General features: G+C 36.4%; 2 protein-coding genes and 1 pseudogene across 6 annotated transcripts; all 3 read right to left on the bottom strand.

Moving 5' to 3' along the window:
* Positions 1 to 722: 722 nt before the first annotated feature.
* Positions 723 to 3,763, bottom strand: LOC147278990 (E3 ubiquitin-protein ligase, putative (DUF1644)). 2 transcript variants are annotated; one of them, XM_086251178.1, is made up of 4 exons: positions 3,582 to 3,763; positions 1,672 to 2,716; positions 1,210 to 1,246; positions 723 to 964 (listed from the first exon to the last, which is right to left on the bottom strand). In XM_086251178.1, exons 2-3 carry the CDS (start codon positions 2,571 to 2,573, stop codon positions 1,210 to 1,212), a joined length of 939 nt encoding a protein of 312 aa, XP_086107304.1. In that variant the 5' UTR covers positions 2,574 to 2,716; positions 3,582 to 3,763; the 3' UTR covers positions 723 to 964. The 2 variants fall into 2 exon arrangements, with proteins under 2 accessions (XP_086107304.1, XP_086107303.1); XM_086251177.1 differs by having other exon boundaries at positions 3,572 to 3,763.
* A 1,075-nt stretch (positions 3,764 to 4,838) lies between these two features.
* LOC147278991 (tubulin alpha chain pseudogene) lies at positions 4,839 to 5,249 on the bottom strand (annotated as a pseudogene).
* Positions 5,250 to 7,590: 2,341 nt separating this feature from the next.
* On the bottom strand, positions 7,591 to 14,004 carry LOC147278992 (Translation elongation factor EF1A/initiation factor IF2gamma family protein). Of its 4 annotated transcripts, none has more exons than XM_086252230.1 (13): positions 13,902 to 14,001; positions 13,405 to 13,567; positions 13,216 to 13,322; positions 12,565 to 12,723; positions 11,971 to 12,192; positions 11,721 to 11,798; positions 10,739 to 11,214; positions 10,468 to 10,578; positions 9,899 to 10,386; positions 9,099 to 9,267; positions 8,292 to 8,531; positions 8,072 to 8,206; positions 7,591 to 7,965 (listed from the first exon to the last, which is right to left on the bottom strand). In XM_086252230.1, the coding sequence occupies exons 3-13, from the start codon at positions 13,316 to 13,318 to the stop codon at positions 7,834 to 7,836; spliced, it is 2,313 nt and encodes a 770-aa protein (XP_086108356.1). In that variant the 5' UTR covers positions 13,319 to 13,322; positions 13,405 to 13,567; positions 13,902 to 14,001; the 3' UTR covers positions 7,591 to 7,833. The 4 variants fall into 4 exon arrangements, with proteins under 4 accessions (XP_086108356.1, XP_086108359.1, XP_086108358.1 ...); XM_086252233.1 differs by having other exon boundaries at positions 13,511 to 13,567; positions 13,902 to 13,977; XM_086252232.1 differs by lacking the exon at positions 11,971 to 12,192 and having other exon boundaries at positions 13,511 to 13,567; positions 13,902 to 14,004.
* Positions 14,005 to 15,596: the final 1,592 nt, after the last annotated feature.

Raw genomic sequence — 15,596 nt, forward strand, 5'->3', positions numbered from 1 at the left:
GGATTTTATCTCTTAAGTCTAAATCAAAATACATTAAATTTTTATAAATTTTGATTTTTTATGAATTTGAAACAAATGGTTACAATTCTATAGCAAATCGATTTGTAACTTGATTCAAAATGTCTTGTTCTAGGTTAGTGCCTAAACTTAAAAAAATTAGTGTTTTGTTGTTTTGTTAAAAATTTATTGATATTTGGTATTTAGTTCTAATTTTTTTAATAAAAATATGTGCTATGTTTTTAAATGAAAAATAAAAACAAAAATTAACATCAACAAATGCCGTGAAGGAATCGCACACAAGACAGCATCTTTTATGGTTTTCATTGAATATGCTTTTTAACGAGAGATGCCTTTTTCACGCATATATAGACGCAAAGGAATAGTGAGATAGAAGGGGAAGATGGGATGTTATTAACTTATTATGCCCCTTCAAACCAAAATATGTAAAATAAATGATATCTCTAAATAATAAATACATAGTTACATACTAAATTGTTATTTATTAAATCTGAACAAAAAAAAAACAGTACCAATAATAAAATAAAAAGTGTACGTCATGGCCGGTAATGGTTATTTTCTGGATTATAGTGGTACATATAATAAAAAGTTAATTTTTAAATTGTAGTAGGTGTAAGATTAAAGATTGATTAGAGAGATTGAGATTTTGGTAAGCAATCTCTTAGTTTATATAGTTATACTATTTGTCATTCTTCAGACGAAAGTAAAGAAATTAACAAAGATTTGAAGCAAAGGTTAACTGTAAGCAGCCAAAGGATATGTCATCAAATGTCCAACCAGTACATCTCATTACAGATTTTAGCAAGTTACAATCCAGATGTAGCTTTTACATGTTTAAACACTAAAGAGATCCACAGCAAGCATCCCAGTGCATTCCTTTCCACTTCCTGACTTCCAATGGATCTCTTTCCTTTGTTTCCCTCGCTTCTATTCTATATATTAAGCACTGCCAGAAGACACAATACAGATCTAATCAGATAAAGCTACAAAGCAATTAAAACATAAGCGCGCCAAAAAAGTATTTAAACACACACACACACACACACAGGGTATGAGGATAAGAGAGAAAAATGTGAAAATTCATTAACATTTATCAATATACCCATAAACACTGTTATCAAAGACTTTCCATTGTGCAGAAAACTAAGGGTGCATAAAGGAGGATGCAGGTGATCCATGAATAGAGCATACCTAATTGTCATAGAAGCGAGAACGACGTCTGCGGGAACTGCAAATATGCATAAATCTAAGTTAAAGACAAGAAATCAAAGAATTCTATGATCTCACTCTCACAAACTAAAACAAGAGCAATAAAGCTCAGAAGCATGCGCATGTGCAAGTACTAAGCTCCCAAACCTCACTTGAAAGATTCCTAATGGCACAATCACGTCCAACAAGAAAGTCAATCAAATGGTGCATTTGTTTAGGTTTTTTCAGTAAGATGGTGCATTAGGTCTCTTGCAGCCAATGTACTTGTCCAAAATGACCCTATCAACTAGCCATGCAAGACCCATGATTGCTTGGGGATATAGGGAAATACATGATAATTTATACAGTAAAGTCATAAGGTTCACTGTTGCAAACATCAGAGAACAACCAATATTTTAAAGCATCCATATCTCCATAAACAAATGAAAAAGAAGCATTACAGACCTGCGATGACTGGAGCCACCCCTGGAGGAGCCACTTGTACTCATAAAATCATCATCGGTCTCATCTGCCCTATACTCTGCAAATTCAACAGATGTCACAGAACCTTCGTCAGAATTTGAAGTATCATAGCTTGCTCGACGACTTCCTCTTCTTGTGTCACCGACTCTTGACCTTCTTCTGCTTCTAGAATTCCTCAAGTTATCAAATACCTGATACAAAATACAGGAGGTCCACCAGTTACGTTCGTCCCCATGGAAGTCCTCAAACTCATCTCCAGTCTCATCGTCACCATACTCAATCACGTAGTCTCCTAAAACCACCCCACGAGGGACTTCTGAATGGATAGTGCTCAAAACATCTATGATCTCAGAGGACTGTTGGAAATTATCCCAATCAAGCTGCCGAGCAGGATCAATTTTTGATGGACGAGAATGAGGATGCTCCAGTTGAGCATGTTTCTGTAATTCCAAGTATGTACCCATAAATGTACATTGATGCTCCTCACAACAACGCTTCTTCTCATCCAGATGTACACGAGCTTTGTCAACAACAACCCACCCAGTAACTTCCCCCCTACACAAGGGACAAGTTGGCCTGCAGTTGTCTTCTGATGCCACTGGTTCAGTGTTTTCTGTAGAACTCACATCAGATTTTGAAGGAGATGACATACCGTATGCACTTTTGAAACGGTCCAAACAATTTGAGTGTAAGTGGTTTGTGTCACAGACAAAAGCACGGCATCCTTTCTCATATGATGAGCACTGAAGGAGTACACCATTGTGAGGGAAATCCAAACATATAGGACAAGTGACATCTTCCCAATTTGTATTTAACTCGATATCATCAATATTGAATAAACTGGGATGAAGCCCCCTTTCAACATTAGAAGCTTCAAAGGCCATGAGAAGCTATTACTTAGAATTGGCACAAGCAAAAGTCATGCACCTCACACTTGGATCAAAAACACCACTTAAAAAAATGTAAATTTTGTCGCATAACTAACAGATCTTCTAGGTTAAGAGCCACTGATCCAATATGATAGCATCTACACAAGCAGTACATAGTAAATTATCACGGTAAGTATGGATGGATAGTGCAAGGCAAGCTAAGAATATGAAGAACTGTAAAGTTGTTGACTATATGCTCTTCGGAAGAAAACTTAATAACCAAGAATTAAAAACAAAACTTCAGAACTTCATTAATCTTCTAACAATATGGAGTTGTAGTAAGCCAAAAAACACTAACAACTGTATGGATTTAGCTGAGCTGACTGACCAAACAACATACGACATATAATACGTTGTATGTTTATCTCCAACTCTTCAGGTAGTGTGTTGGTTAGAACAACCAAAAAGAAAAGTCAATAGGCTCAAATAGCCATCATAGCAAAATCAATTCCAACAAGGAATTTCTTCGGCCAAATTTAGAACTAAAATTGACTTTTATCAAATTCAATAACCCATACGCTTTATACATTAGAAATAACAAATCCAATAACAACTCTAACCATTAAAAAATATCCATTAAAGGAAGCTCAAATGATATTAACAATAAATTAATCAATCCGAAATCATGGAAATTAAATAAATTGATTAAAGACCCTGCATAAGCAAGAAGATTCACCGCTATTCCGCGCAAATATGCATTCAGAATCAAAAGTAACAACAAAATTGATCACACCAAAGACATGGGTATTCAGTGAAATGGAAAAATGATCAGCAAAGCAACTATGGCAGCAAAATCATTGATGAAAAGTTAAAAATGAAACATTCACACTAATGGGTATTCAGTAAAGTCAACAAAGACCAATAAAAATCAACTACGATTCATAACTAAATTCTCTCTTAGAAGTCAAATGGAAAAACAAAACCCAGAAATTGTGACAGAGAAAAATTCGAACCTGGGATCACCTTAATATATGAGAATCTTGGATTGAAAAATGGGAAAAAGAAACCCAGGTGGAGATAAGACCCGAGAGAGAGAGAGAGAGAGGCAAAGGGAATTTTATTTTTTTCTTCTTGTTTGTTTAATTTATTGGGGAAGAGAGCGTTCATGGTCTCTGTTTGTTTATGTGTGTTATTGGGGAGGTCAGTTTTTTCTGAGGAGGAGTAGGTAGGGTCTCTTTCTCGTTCTTCACTTTTTTTTTTTTTTTAATTTTATTTTATAAAGGAGGATATATAAAAAGTAATATTATATTATATAGACATCACAATTTAACCAAATGACTAATTTACCCTTCTCTGACAGAAGGAAAAGACTAATACACCCTTCTGCTTTGACCAAGTTCATGTGAGAGTGACAGCAGCAGGCTAGCAGCATGCCAGCATATGACTTTTATAGTTTTATATGTGGGAGTGAATCATGGATCACTTCTTATGCAGAAATATTTTTTCTTATGGGTATGTGCCCTGCAGGCCGGGAATTATTTTTGCCTTCAATTAGTTACTATATTTAATGAGAATTTGGATTTGACACGTGTAGACACGTGTCAAACTCACACATATATCACAAGGAGAAAATTTCTCTTATTAGATCTCTATATTATATTATCATGTTATGAATTTGAATCATTAATTAGATTAGTGTCACTCACATTCAACAATATTAGGAATGTCTATTATCTTATTCTTGTATACTCTTTATAATCTTATCTTATCTTATCCTTGTATACTCTTTATAATCTATAACTCATTTGTGTAAATTTAAATTTTGAATGAATTATTTCTCATTTATCCTTCATGTTAAGTTCTATAGATGAAAAAATTATTAGGTTTATTTAAGGGAAAATGTTAGCAAAAGGACTATAAATATACCCCTATTTTTAGTTGAGGATCCCGATTTCACTTTGATTCAATTAAGGACTATAATTTTTCAAATGACTCAATCAAGTACATTCCGTCATGTCTGTCACATTTACTGTTAAAAATTGGTCACGTGACCCTCACGTGACCAATTTATAAGGGCAAAAAAGTCTTTTCTCCCCTTCCCTCCCTTCCCCTCCCCTCTCTTTTTTCTTGTATCTATGCGCGCCATCCTCCCTCCCCCACCCGTCCCAGCCTTGGCCCCATCCAGCTCCACCACCCCAACCCAGCCCCGGCCCCATCGCAAAACCCAGTCACACCCAGCCCTGGCGCCATCTCTCATATCTCTACGCGCCATCCCTCCCCCTACACAGTGAATCCAAGCTTAGACTTCTTTCCGTAATCAACGGAGAGATGCTCCAGGAGAAGCGAGCCGAGACCCGACCCGGTTCCTCCACCGACAGCATTGAAGACGAGGAAACCCTGGAGACCGGTACAGTTGTCAACGAGCTTATGAATGCGGTCGAGGCAGAGATCGACGATCTCTTTGTCGATGGTGTAGTGGCCGCGGGCGAAGTTGTTGGCGGCGTCGTCCTTGCCGCTGATGAGCTGCTCAGGGTGGAAGAGCTGGCGGTAGGTGCCCGTGCGGACCTCGTCGATGACGGTGAGCTCGAGGTCGACGAAGATGGCGTGGGGGACGTGCTTGCCAGCCCCGGTCTCGCTGAAGAAGGTGTTGAAAGCGTCCTTTCCGCAGCCAATGGTCTTGTCGCTCGGCATCTGGCCGTTGGGCTGGATGCCGTGCTCCAGGCAGTAGAGCTCCCAGCAGGCATTGCCCACTTAGTGCGGCTGGGTGTGGTGGACGGGGCTGGGGCTGGGTTTGACTGGGTTTTGCAACGGGGCCGGGGCTGGGTTGGGGTGGTGGAGCTGGATGGGGCCAGGGCTGGGCTGGGCTGGGACTGGTGGGGGAGGGGGGAGGGATGGCGATGGTATAGGGGGAGGAGGGGGCAGGGATGGGTGACTGTGACGGGGAGGGGGAGCTGGCTGGTGGGCAGAGAGAAAAGAGAGGGGGGAGGGGTGGGGAGGGGAGAAAAGACTTTTTTGCCCTTATAAATTGGTCACGTGAGGGCCACGTGACCAATTCTTAACGGTAAATGTGACAGACATGACGGAATGTACTTGATTGAGCCATTTGAAAAATTATAGTCCTTAATTGAATCAAAGTGAAATCGGGATCCTCAACTAAAAATAGGGGTATATTTATAGTCCTTTTGCTAACATTTTCCCTTTATTTAATACATTGTCACATGGTGAAATTAATTTAACGTGTAAGAATATTATTAGATGATATATTTATAGTAGTAAGGTATAGTATTAATAACATCTACTCGTATTATGACACATTAGATTAGTTCCATCATGTAACGGTATATCGATTACACAAAATTTTTTTTCCAATAAGTGAGCTAAGACTATAATATGGTTATCACACTATAACACAAACTCTGTACATTAGATCAATCTTTGCTAATTAGATGAGTTTTTTCATTGATTTCTTTAGAGCTTTCTGAAAACAACAGTTTTTAATATAATTTTTATTTAAAATAAAAAGAAAAGAGGGGATGCTTCGAGTAGCTGTGAGCCTGTGAGGTTCAGAGTTGTACTAGTAACCTGGTTGCCCACTTGCGTGTCTCAAAAGTCAACGCCGACTCTTCTTGCAATTTCTAGCTCTCCAAACCAAGTCAACCACTGTGTTTTTTTTTTCGAGGGGCAACGATATGTCATTTTAGTGTTAAAGCACAAAAAGATTGAAAAAAAGAAGAATATCGAACATTCAAGGTTTGCTTGTTATTATAATAAGAGATAACTAGACTTGAGTTTTTTTTTTTAAATAGTTTTTAAATAGAACTCGGGGATGTTTTAAAATTTATAAATTTTTTTTAATTCATAATAAAGTACTTTTAATCTATAAGAATTTTTTTTAATTTATAATAAAATTCTCTCCCGATTTGAAGGGTATTTTTCTTCTTAAGGTGTAGAGTGAGTTTTATAGAAGTTGTATAAAGTCTAATATAAAGCTGTCAAAGAAGAAAAATAGAAAGACTTGATTAAAAATATTCAATCACTATCGGTCTTAGTTTAAAAAAAACTCATAAAATGAACTGTAGTCTCCATTATAATAATTAAGAAGCATGGCATGCAGTTGGAATTTTGTAAGTTTTATTAGTGTTTTTTTTTTGCCACAAGTTTTAGTAGTGTTTAAATATACAGTTATATACGTGCAAGACTGCGAGTCCTAATCGATTCTCATGATCTTACGCACATTGTTTAATAAAAAAATATGATACTGCTTTTGCAACTTTAAAAATTACAAGTGGCTGATTCTAATACCTAATATGTTAATTAGAATATTAATTAGAATAAGAAAGAAATAAGGAACCAAATCTTTATTTTTAAATTTTTTTCTCTCAATGATCTTACATAAAATTAATTTCATATGGGTCCCATAATACTATAAATTTCATATCATGTGAAACACTTCAGAAAGGAAAAAAAAATTTATCTCAGGCAAACATTTTTTAGCTGGGTAAGATTAAAGCGGATATCACTCACCAGAGTCACCAATGGGCAAAGGTCTTCACAAAATTGATTGATTGTATTTCACAGTATTGAGTTAGTTTTTTTTTTTTTTTCTTTCTTTGGTGATAGGAACAAGTTGGGCTTTAGCATTAACTTGTGCGTCTTAATTTATTCATTTTTTGCAGACAACTTTTACTTTTACCATGGAAAGCAAAAGTCCGGGACCTACCTAACATGGACTTCACTGTTTCTTTCCCATTGAATTCGGTTGAGAGTTGAGACCTCCAAATTCCAAAGCCAACAATCTCTTGTCTCTTGTGTTTAAACCTAAAAGAGCTTTGAATCTCACCAGTCCATCAAAACCACAAACCTAAACTTAATCCAACAAACAAAACTTTGCAAGCAATAGCACTAGGTAGAGGCGTAGAGCTGATAACCATTTAAAGTTTCCTATTTGTTAGCATAATGCCATCATTGAGAAAAAAATTGTCAAATATGAATTTCGATTTCAGATTATTATTTAGACCATATAACCACTATGAATCAAAAAACCAAATAAATTATACAAATTGCCTCTGGTCTTTTACAACGTACAAACCCACTTGGTGTGGACTGTGGAGTACATCTGCATATGAACCGGGACAGCTTAATGCACATACAACAATTAAATCCCAAAATAGACCGCCACTTACGAAAATTGGCCTAAAGCTCTGGAACCCCATCGCGGGTCAGTATGTGAGGGTATGACCAAACTTCTCCCGGCACAACCGTAACCATGCATGAACTACTCCTGCCCCTCTATAATCCGGGTTACAATACCAACGGCCACAGTGCTTCCTAATGCCCTTAAAAACACCCTCCCAAGAGCTCTGGAATTAGAGAACTCTTCTACACAAACCGGCTCATTCAAGATTACCTGAAATAAGTGCAGACAAGGATTGGAATAAATTACTATTGCTACCGAAGTACAGTACAATTAACCAGCGAATTGAAACAGAAGCAATGGTTTTGCTTTTATTCACCTCTATGACAGCGCTCTGCTTTGCAGTAAGACAGCGAGGAGACTTTTTTGCCACTTTGCCGCTCTTTGGATCAAGTAGTGACAGTATTTTTACAACTCTTGCAGGCTCCCTTGCATGGTGTATGTGAAGTTCCACCTGCTCATTTCAGTCAAAGATTATGTCGTTTTCCATAAAACAGTGATGGAGCAAACAGAATTTGTCGTGCAAACAAAATACACACCTGAGAGCCAATTAAAATCGGGGTTGTAATATCCAAAAGAAGCACCTTCAATTCCAAATGTTTCGCAACTGCCACTGGAAAACCAGGGTGACAGAGCACGCCCCCTGCCATCACATGACCTCCATCAATGCCTTGCAGACTAACAGCCACATTGTCTCCAGCTCTTGCAATTGCACAAGCCTGAGAGTCACGTTCTAAAGAGCGTACAGTCCCTAATTCTCCAGAAGGCATCACCAGAACCTACACAATTTCACTCATTATGGCTATATTAGAAAAAAAATTTACAAGAGTGGTGAAGCAAAGGATCTGTTGGCTTGTATAAACTTGAATTAGTTAGACAAGGGATCTATATCAATTAGATGGATTACTTGCATCCGAATATGAATAAACCTGTCATCAAATCACATGGATCACCTTTATCCAGCAAGCAGTAAAGAAACACATTGCCAATTCAATAGCTCATGCAACCAAAACCAAAGAGCAAAAAACCGTGCTATATAAGTATAATAATTCCAACAAAATCTAATTGAGCATATATATGCATACTGTTGCTAGACTGTTAATACAGACCACACGGTCAAACTAGTTTTCATCTAATCAATGCTTCGAATTGTCCATTTAACAGAACATTTTCCCATACACACTACACACACACACACACACACACACACACATATATATCTAAGTGTGGATATCCTTGAATAGACGAAATCTATGATTTTAACCAATTATTGAACTATCTATTTGGGAAATCACCAATTTGGAGTTAGATTACTCACAGAAACTGCTATTACTACCCCAACATACCTTGAATCCACTCCGAAGAGCTCCTGTCTCCAATTTACCACAAGCAGACACCTGCCCTTGTGAAGTAGACTTAATGACATCACATATAGGCATGAGCAGTGGCTTTGAAAAATCTCTTGAGGGAGGTTGGAGTGAATCAATTGCATCCAACAGGTAAGGTCCACGATACCTGCATTTGAATTACCTCAATCTATTTTCTTTTGCAATGTCAAATGCACATAAGGAAAAGTTTTCAGAAAAGTTGCATTAAGAATGCTACAATTTCTACTTCTTAAGGTGAGCTATTATCAAACCATGAACATAGAATTGCATTATATGGGCCCTAATGAAACATGTAACTTACATAAAAGAAGTTACTATCCCATTATTTTCATTATATTGGCTTCCAATATTCTGTTGTGAACCAGTACAAACTTCTTTTATTATATAAGAGATAACGCCTCACTTTCCTGTCATTACTGTAAATGTTCTCTTCTCCTCAGAGAGAGAGAGAGGTAAACTTAATTCTTTATTATCAAATCCATGCGCCAAAGTTTGAGACTATCACAGTCAGACCTTTCTATATGGACAGTTCCATAATAATAAATACCCATCCTAATATAATACAAAACCCTAAGAACTAGACCCTAAACTACTATAAATAAACCCCAATAATTTTAATACCCAAATTATAATTCTAATAAAAAAAAACTAAATAAAATAAACTTGAATTCTAAGCTTGCAACCATATATAAGTACAAATTTTCTTCTTTATCCATCATCAGTAGTGATTTTAAATAGATGAATGCAAGAAAACTCACCAATACAAAAAACGGTTGTCAGAAGGAGCTGCAACCAAATTCTGATTTTCCATGGCACTCAATGGAATCCAAGACACCAAAGAATCTTTGAAACTACAGGAACGGAGAAACGTTCCAAGTGTCTGTTTGATAAAATCAAATCTATCCTTGGAGTACTCAACAACATCCATCTTGTTAACAGCTACTATAATTTGATCAACACCAAAACTTCTGATAAGTTGTGCATGCTCCCTTGTCTGTCCCTTGGTACCATCCATACCAGCTTCAAATGAACCAATTGAAGCATCTATGAGTAGTATCGCAGCGTCAGCTTGTGTTGCCCCAGATATCATGTTTGGAACAAAATCTTTATGCCCAGGGGAGTCGAGCACAACAACATGATACTTCTTGGAATCAAAATATGCAACAGCCACTGTCATAGTTATTCCTCTTTCCCTTTCTTCTGCACTCTCATCCAATGCCCAAGCATATGCAAAGGACCCCTTGCCCTGAATAAATTATGAACACAAGTTGAAACCAAAAAATTCAAGCTTTAAAAGCACTCACATACAAAACTTCAATGATGTTACCTGTAACTTGGCCTCTTTCTCATATTTGTGCATTTCTTTTCGAGATATCCGTCCCAAAAGGTGAAGCAATCTACCTGAGAGTGTTGATTTTCCAGAATCAACATGACCAACCTACAATGACAAGGGATATAATAATTGGCTTCATTTCCTATCCAATAATAATAGCAGTAGTAGTAATTGGCATAACTAATATGATTAAGTAGATATATATTAACATGATGAGCTAATAGCTTCATTCCATGGATAATAAGACAAAATTAAGTGGCCTTACTATTGCAAGATTCAGTTGAGCCAATGTATCTACAGCTTGGTCAGGAAGCATCCATTTTTCAGGTTTATAGTCCGCTTGTGAATGAGACCCTCTAGCACTAACATTATTAGAATATCCAGATCTAGCATCCAAAGCCATGTTTTTTAAGTTATTGGTAAGAATCTGCGGTTTGCCCCTAATTACTGAAGAATTAATGCTCTCATCCACACTGTCATGTCTGCTTGTTGGCTGCAATGCAGAACTGTCTGAGCTTTTACCATTTGATTGTATAGTAACTGTGCCACTACTTGCATGGTGATTATGGCTAACTTCCAAATTTTCCAACTGATTGCCCTCATCTAATCTATTTTTTTGGCCTTTTTGTTCCACTGTAGATGAGCTATCTGACCCTTCAGCACTTGATTGTACACTAACTGGACCACTCTTCTTAGCAACCTTCGATGAAGATCTTGAAGATTTTAAGTCACTAACACTGGCTGCAAGTATTACATAGTAGATAATTAGATCAAGCATTAAATCTCTTAAAATACTAGACAAAACATTGTGAAAAAATGACTAATATAGTTCACAGTTTTCTGAAAAAATAGACAATTAGAAGAATCACTTGGTGCACTAGGCAAGCATTATTTTGCAATCATTTAGGGTAGCAGGATTCTTCTCAGGCCAGAACAAACCAACAAACAGGTAGTTTCTCAATTGCAGGCCTGAAACAAACTCATTGTTGAAGACTCAAACAAATTAAAACCATGCAAAGTTAGTTCTGTCCAGTTTTGGCAAGAACTTTTAGACTTTTTATATCACAAGTTTACATTACTTCCATTATATTATATTAGACAATAAAAAATTTAAATTTCAAATTAGCATTCTCTAACTCTTTCCATATCTTACTATAAAGATACGTAAACATTTTCTTTGGACCGGAAGTTGTGACAAACCAAATTCACATCCACAATGGAGCTCTAATAACAATAAGAAAGGATACCTTTTGAACCCGTTTTGGAGGACCACAATCCTTTGGAAACCAAATCATCTGGGGATGGAACATCAAACTTGAAAGGAGCTGTATCATCATCACAAGTGAAGTTAGAACTCCAAAAATATGTCACAATCTATATCTAATGATATTTTTTAAGAAGCAAAAGATTGCTTGGATTACAAAGTATCTATCAAGTGTGAAAGTGGTGGTTTTCCAATTCTACACAACTACATCAACTTCTGGAAAGAGTGCAGACCTATATTAATATGGGGATTATTATGAATATTAAAAGCGTTAACAAATTCACGGATAGGCCCTTGGATGCCCCCTAGCTTGTGGAAGTTATTGCCCTCTTCTATCACAAAATCATCTTTCTGCTGATGAAATAATACAGGCTTTTTGGGTATCTGGCGCGGCAATGATGCAAAAAGAGACTTGGCCATTATGGATGCTCCAGAATCTTTGCATCTGCCTTCAACTGCATGAAAGAGATCTACTCTAAAAAAGGGCAATTAACTTGATTCTTTCTTTAGGAGGCAATGAACTTGAAATGAAACCTGAGTAACAAGGACACTAACCTAGAAACTGGTGCTTGAAACAGATGAGATCCACCCGAAGGGTGACCTCAAAAGAAAATGGACTTAAATATGGAATCCTTGCCCAGACCAAGAAAACATACAACTTCTTCTTAAATAGCAAAAACGAGAGTAGGGCTAAGGAGAAGGAGTGTCCTTGTCACACAGAACTCAAAAAAAAGAAAAAAAAACAAAGGAATTCATACAACAGCTCACTTCCCTGAATGGTAGATGATATAAATTAGATTGCTAGGAGCCTAGGATACACTTATTACCTGTTTTATTACCGCTATTGGTTCCAGCTTTACTCGAAGGATTGCGAAGAACCCCACAAATGTCACATGCAGACATACTCTCTTCATTATCATATGTGCAAATGGAACAACTCCAAACCTCAGGCCTTACAGTTTCCCGCTTTGACTCAAGTGCTTTGCCTATAAGAGTAAAATACATATTGAGTAGTAAACAGCTAAGATACATAACATCAGCTACAGATTCATACCTGAAGGCTTTTTATTAGCAAAAGAATGATGCAAACAGATGAATAAATTTTTCTTAAAGAGACTTGACATTTTACAAACTTAGCATTTTTCAGAGTGGAATGTAGTATGACATCATATGAGATTTTCAATAAAATGTATGAACCAACATCTTCTGGATTGCATAAGCATCTTCAACAAAATAGATCAGTGTTGCATCAAAAAGGAAAGAAGCAAAAGGGAAAAATTACTTCAAAACATGTAAAATACTATGCAGAGTGAAAATGGTCTGCTTACCCACTCTTCTAGTCAATGAACTACAAAATTTGAATACATAACCAAATAAAGCCATCGTCTACCATTGACAATTGCCTCAAGAACAGGCCACTAAAAAGGAAAAGCCAGGGCGAAACAAAGAAATAAATTCAAGTTAAAAAAGTCACTAACCATTATTTTCTATGCCGGGATCGTAATCATAGTCATAAGCAGAATCTTCATAGGCATCGTAGCCATCATCATAATCAATTCCGTAGTTTACTTTACGAGGCATGGTCCTACAGAAAGAACTGGCTCAATTAAAGACATTAAAACTTTCTTGCAGGAATGCGTAACTGAATGGACAAAAGAGGCACATACCCAGCAGATGCATACGCCGAGCAACCCTTACTAGGGGTTGGTTTAATTATTAAGACCTTAATCTAATACACAACAAATGCTTAATCAATGTTGGAAAGTATTGTACGAGTTTGGTTTTGAGCTATGGGATATACTGCTTTGTCTTTCTCCCATATGAATGAAGCTGCACCCAAACATTCAGGCCATTAAAGATCAGTAATTATTGTAAAATTTCAGTTGCTATTCTCGCATTCACACCATTGTCATCACAAACATGCTCTGTTTTCCAAAAAAATAAAATAAAATAAAAAATCAAAACTTTACGCCAGCTTTCTCAGCAGCCAGGCGAAGTTTGAACAACTTGTTAACACATCCCAGTAATTACATTCGCACACCTCTCCATCAAGTAATATCCAATGAAATAATTCGAAGACAAAAAAAAAAGAACAAGCACACACTGCCGCACATTGAAATTCGATGTAATCCAATGCTTCTTCATCGAAGGAATTAGGGTTTACCTGGTGCAGAAGTAGTGACGAGCAAGGAAGAAGATGGTGTTTTCCTTCTTCTGCTTCTTCGCTCTCTCTGCCTCTCTCGCTTTATACTGGACTAGATACGATTCATTTGAAGGAGGAATAATATTTTGAAGACATTGCTTGAACCGTTTTATAATGTAAACTGAAAAAATATATAAATTAATAATAATAATAATAATAACTATCGATAGGTGTATGAATATACCTATATTATTCAAAATATTTGCTCAAAAAATACAGTATCTTTAGTTTTTTTTATTTGTAATTTTTTAAAAATATGCTAATAATATGTAAAAAATACAAAGTAATACATGTTTAATATGATAATGATATGCGTATAATTACATAATACATGTATTAGATGTTTGAATTAAAACATATATGTATTTTTTCTTTCTCCCGTTAAGTATGAAACATAAGTTTTTTCATAAATACAACATACGCATATAATACGCATATTATACACAAATTTACTAACTATATCTATAATCTGAAAAGTAAAGTGGATATCTGAATCATTAACTAATATATTACTTATTTTCAATGAATCTTGTTATTGGTAGAAACTCTTGAAATGTTCTCTCCATTGGTAGAACTAGTAACTGATTAAAGTGTGAAGGCCAAAACTTGCAGTGGAGAAGGGGTTTCATCTTTTAGAATTGGGATAAGTGTTATTTTGCTTCCAAGACTATTTTACTTGTATCAGTTTGCTCTTTATATTTCTAATTTGAAAAAAATTAAGGTACTTAACTTTTTCAATTTTACCAATTAAGGTAATTATGCCAATTTACTCGATAAATCGATATAAGTGATAGACAAGTGACTACTATTTTTCTCTCAATAAAGACTTTTTTTATATGGGATTTGACTTTGTGTAAACAAAGTTATAGATGGAAAGTAAGCAAATTCACAAAATTACCTTAATTGGCAAAATTGAAAAGTCAAGTACCTTTTTAATTTTCCAAATTGAAAGTTTAGAGAACAAACTGATACAAGTGTAATGGTGCGTTTGGATGAAGTAGTTTGAAATTACTAAGGAATTCACAAATGACGGAATTTAAAATGATATGATTTAAAATTATAGAATATGTAAATTCTCTTGTTTGGATAACATGTAAACATAATGGAGTTTAAATACGGAATTTATGGTAATTTTAATTTTTGATGCATCAATTCAAAAGAGTGATGGTGATGGTGGCAACAATAAAAATGATGTTTATGGTGAGTTGACCATATTGGTAGGGGTGATGGCCCACAAGCGGTGGGAGAAATGGTGGCGGCTAAAATTGAGGTGTTGGCGGTGGTGGTGTCGACAATGGCGGTGATGGTGGTGGCGGCGGTGATGGTGATGGTGGTGACGGTGACGGTGATGGTGGTGGTGGCGGCGGCGGTGGTGGCGGTCTCGGTGTTGGTGGTGGTGGTGGTGGCTGCAGCAGCGGCAGTGGGGGTGGTGGCGGGGGTGGTGGGGGCAGTGATGTTAGTGGTGGTGACGTTGGCGGCAGTGGTGGTAGTGTCGACATGGTCGACATAACTTATTTTTCTTTTGTAAAAATTAGAATTTTGAAAATGACACCAATTTATGTGAAATTTAAAGTTGAAATTTATAGCCTTCAAATCCCAAGTTTTTTTCCACCTATAATTTACAAAATTCTGTATTTATTGACCCAAACAAAGAAA

The sequence above is a fragment of the Dryas octopetala genome, chromosome 7 (genome assembly GCF_963921425.1).
Source record: "Dryas octopetala chromosome 7, drDryOcto1.1, whole genome shotgun sequence".
NCBI lineage: Eukaryota > Viridiplantae > Streptophyta > Magnoliopsida > Rosales > Rosaceae > Dryas > Dryas octopetala.

Coding starts and splice junctions, on each gene's coding strand:
- LOC147278990 (XM_086251178.1), bottom strand. CDS start 2,573: ATGGCCTTTGAAGCTTCTAATGTTGAAAGGGGGCTTCATCCCAGTTTA. Junction 1,247..1,671: donor GGTGGCTCCAGTCATCGCAG/GTCTGTAATGCT, acceptor GCATATTTGCAG/TTCCCGCAGACGTCGTTCTC.
- LOC147278992 (XM_086252233.1), bottom strand. CDS start 13,557: ATGGGAGAAAGACAAAGCAGTATATCCCATAGCTCAAAACCAAACTC. Junction 13,323..13,510: donor CATAGCTCAAAACCAAACTC/GTACAATACTTT, acceptor TTCTTTCTGTAG/GACCATGCCTCGTAAAGTAA. Junction 10,387..10,467: donor AGAAAGAGGCCAAGTTACAG/GTAACATCATTG, acceptor TAATTTATTCAG/GGCAAGGGGTCCTTTGCATA.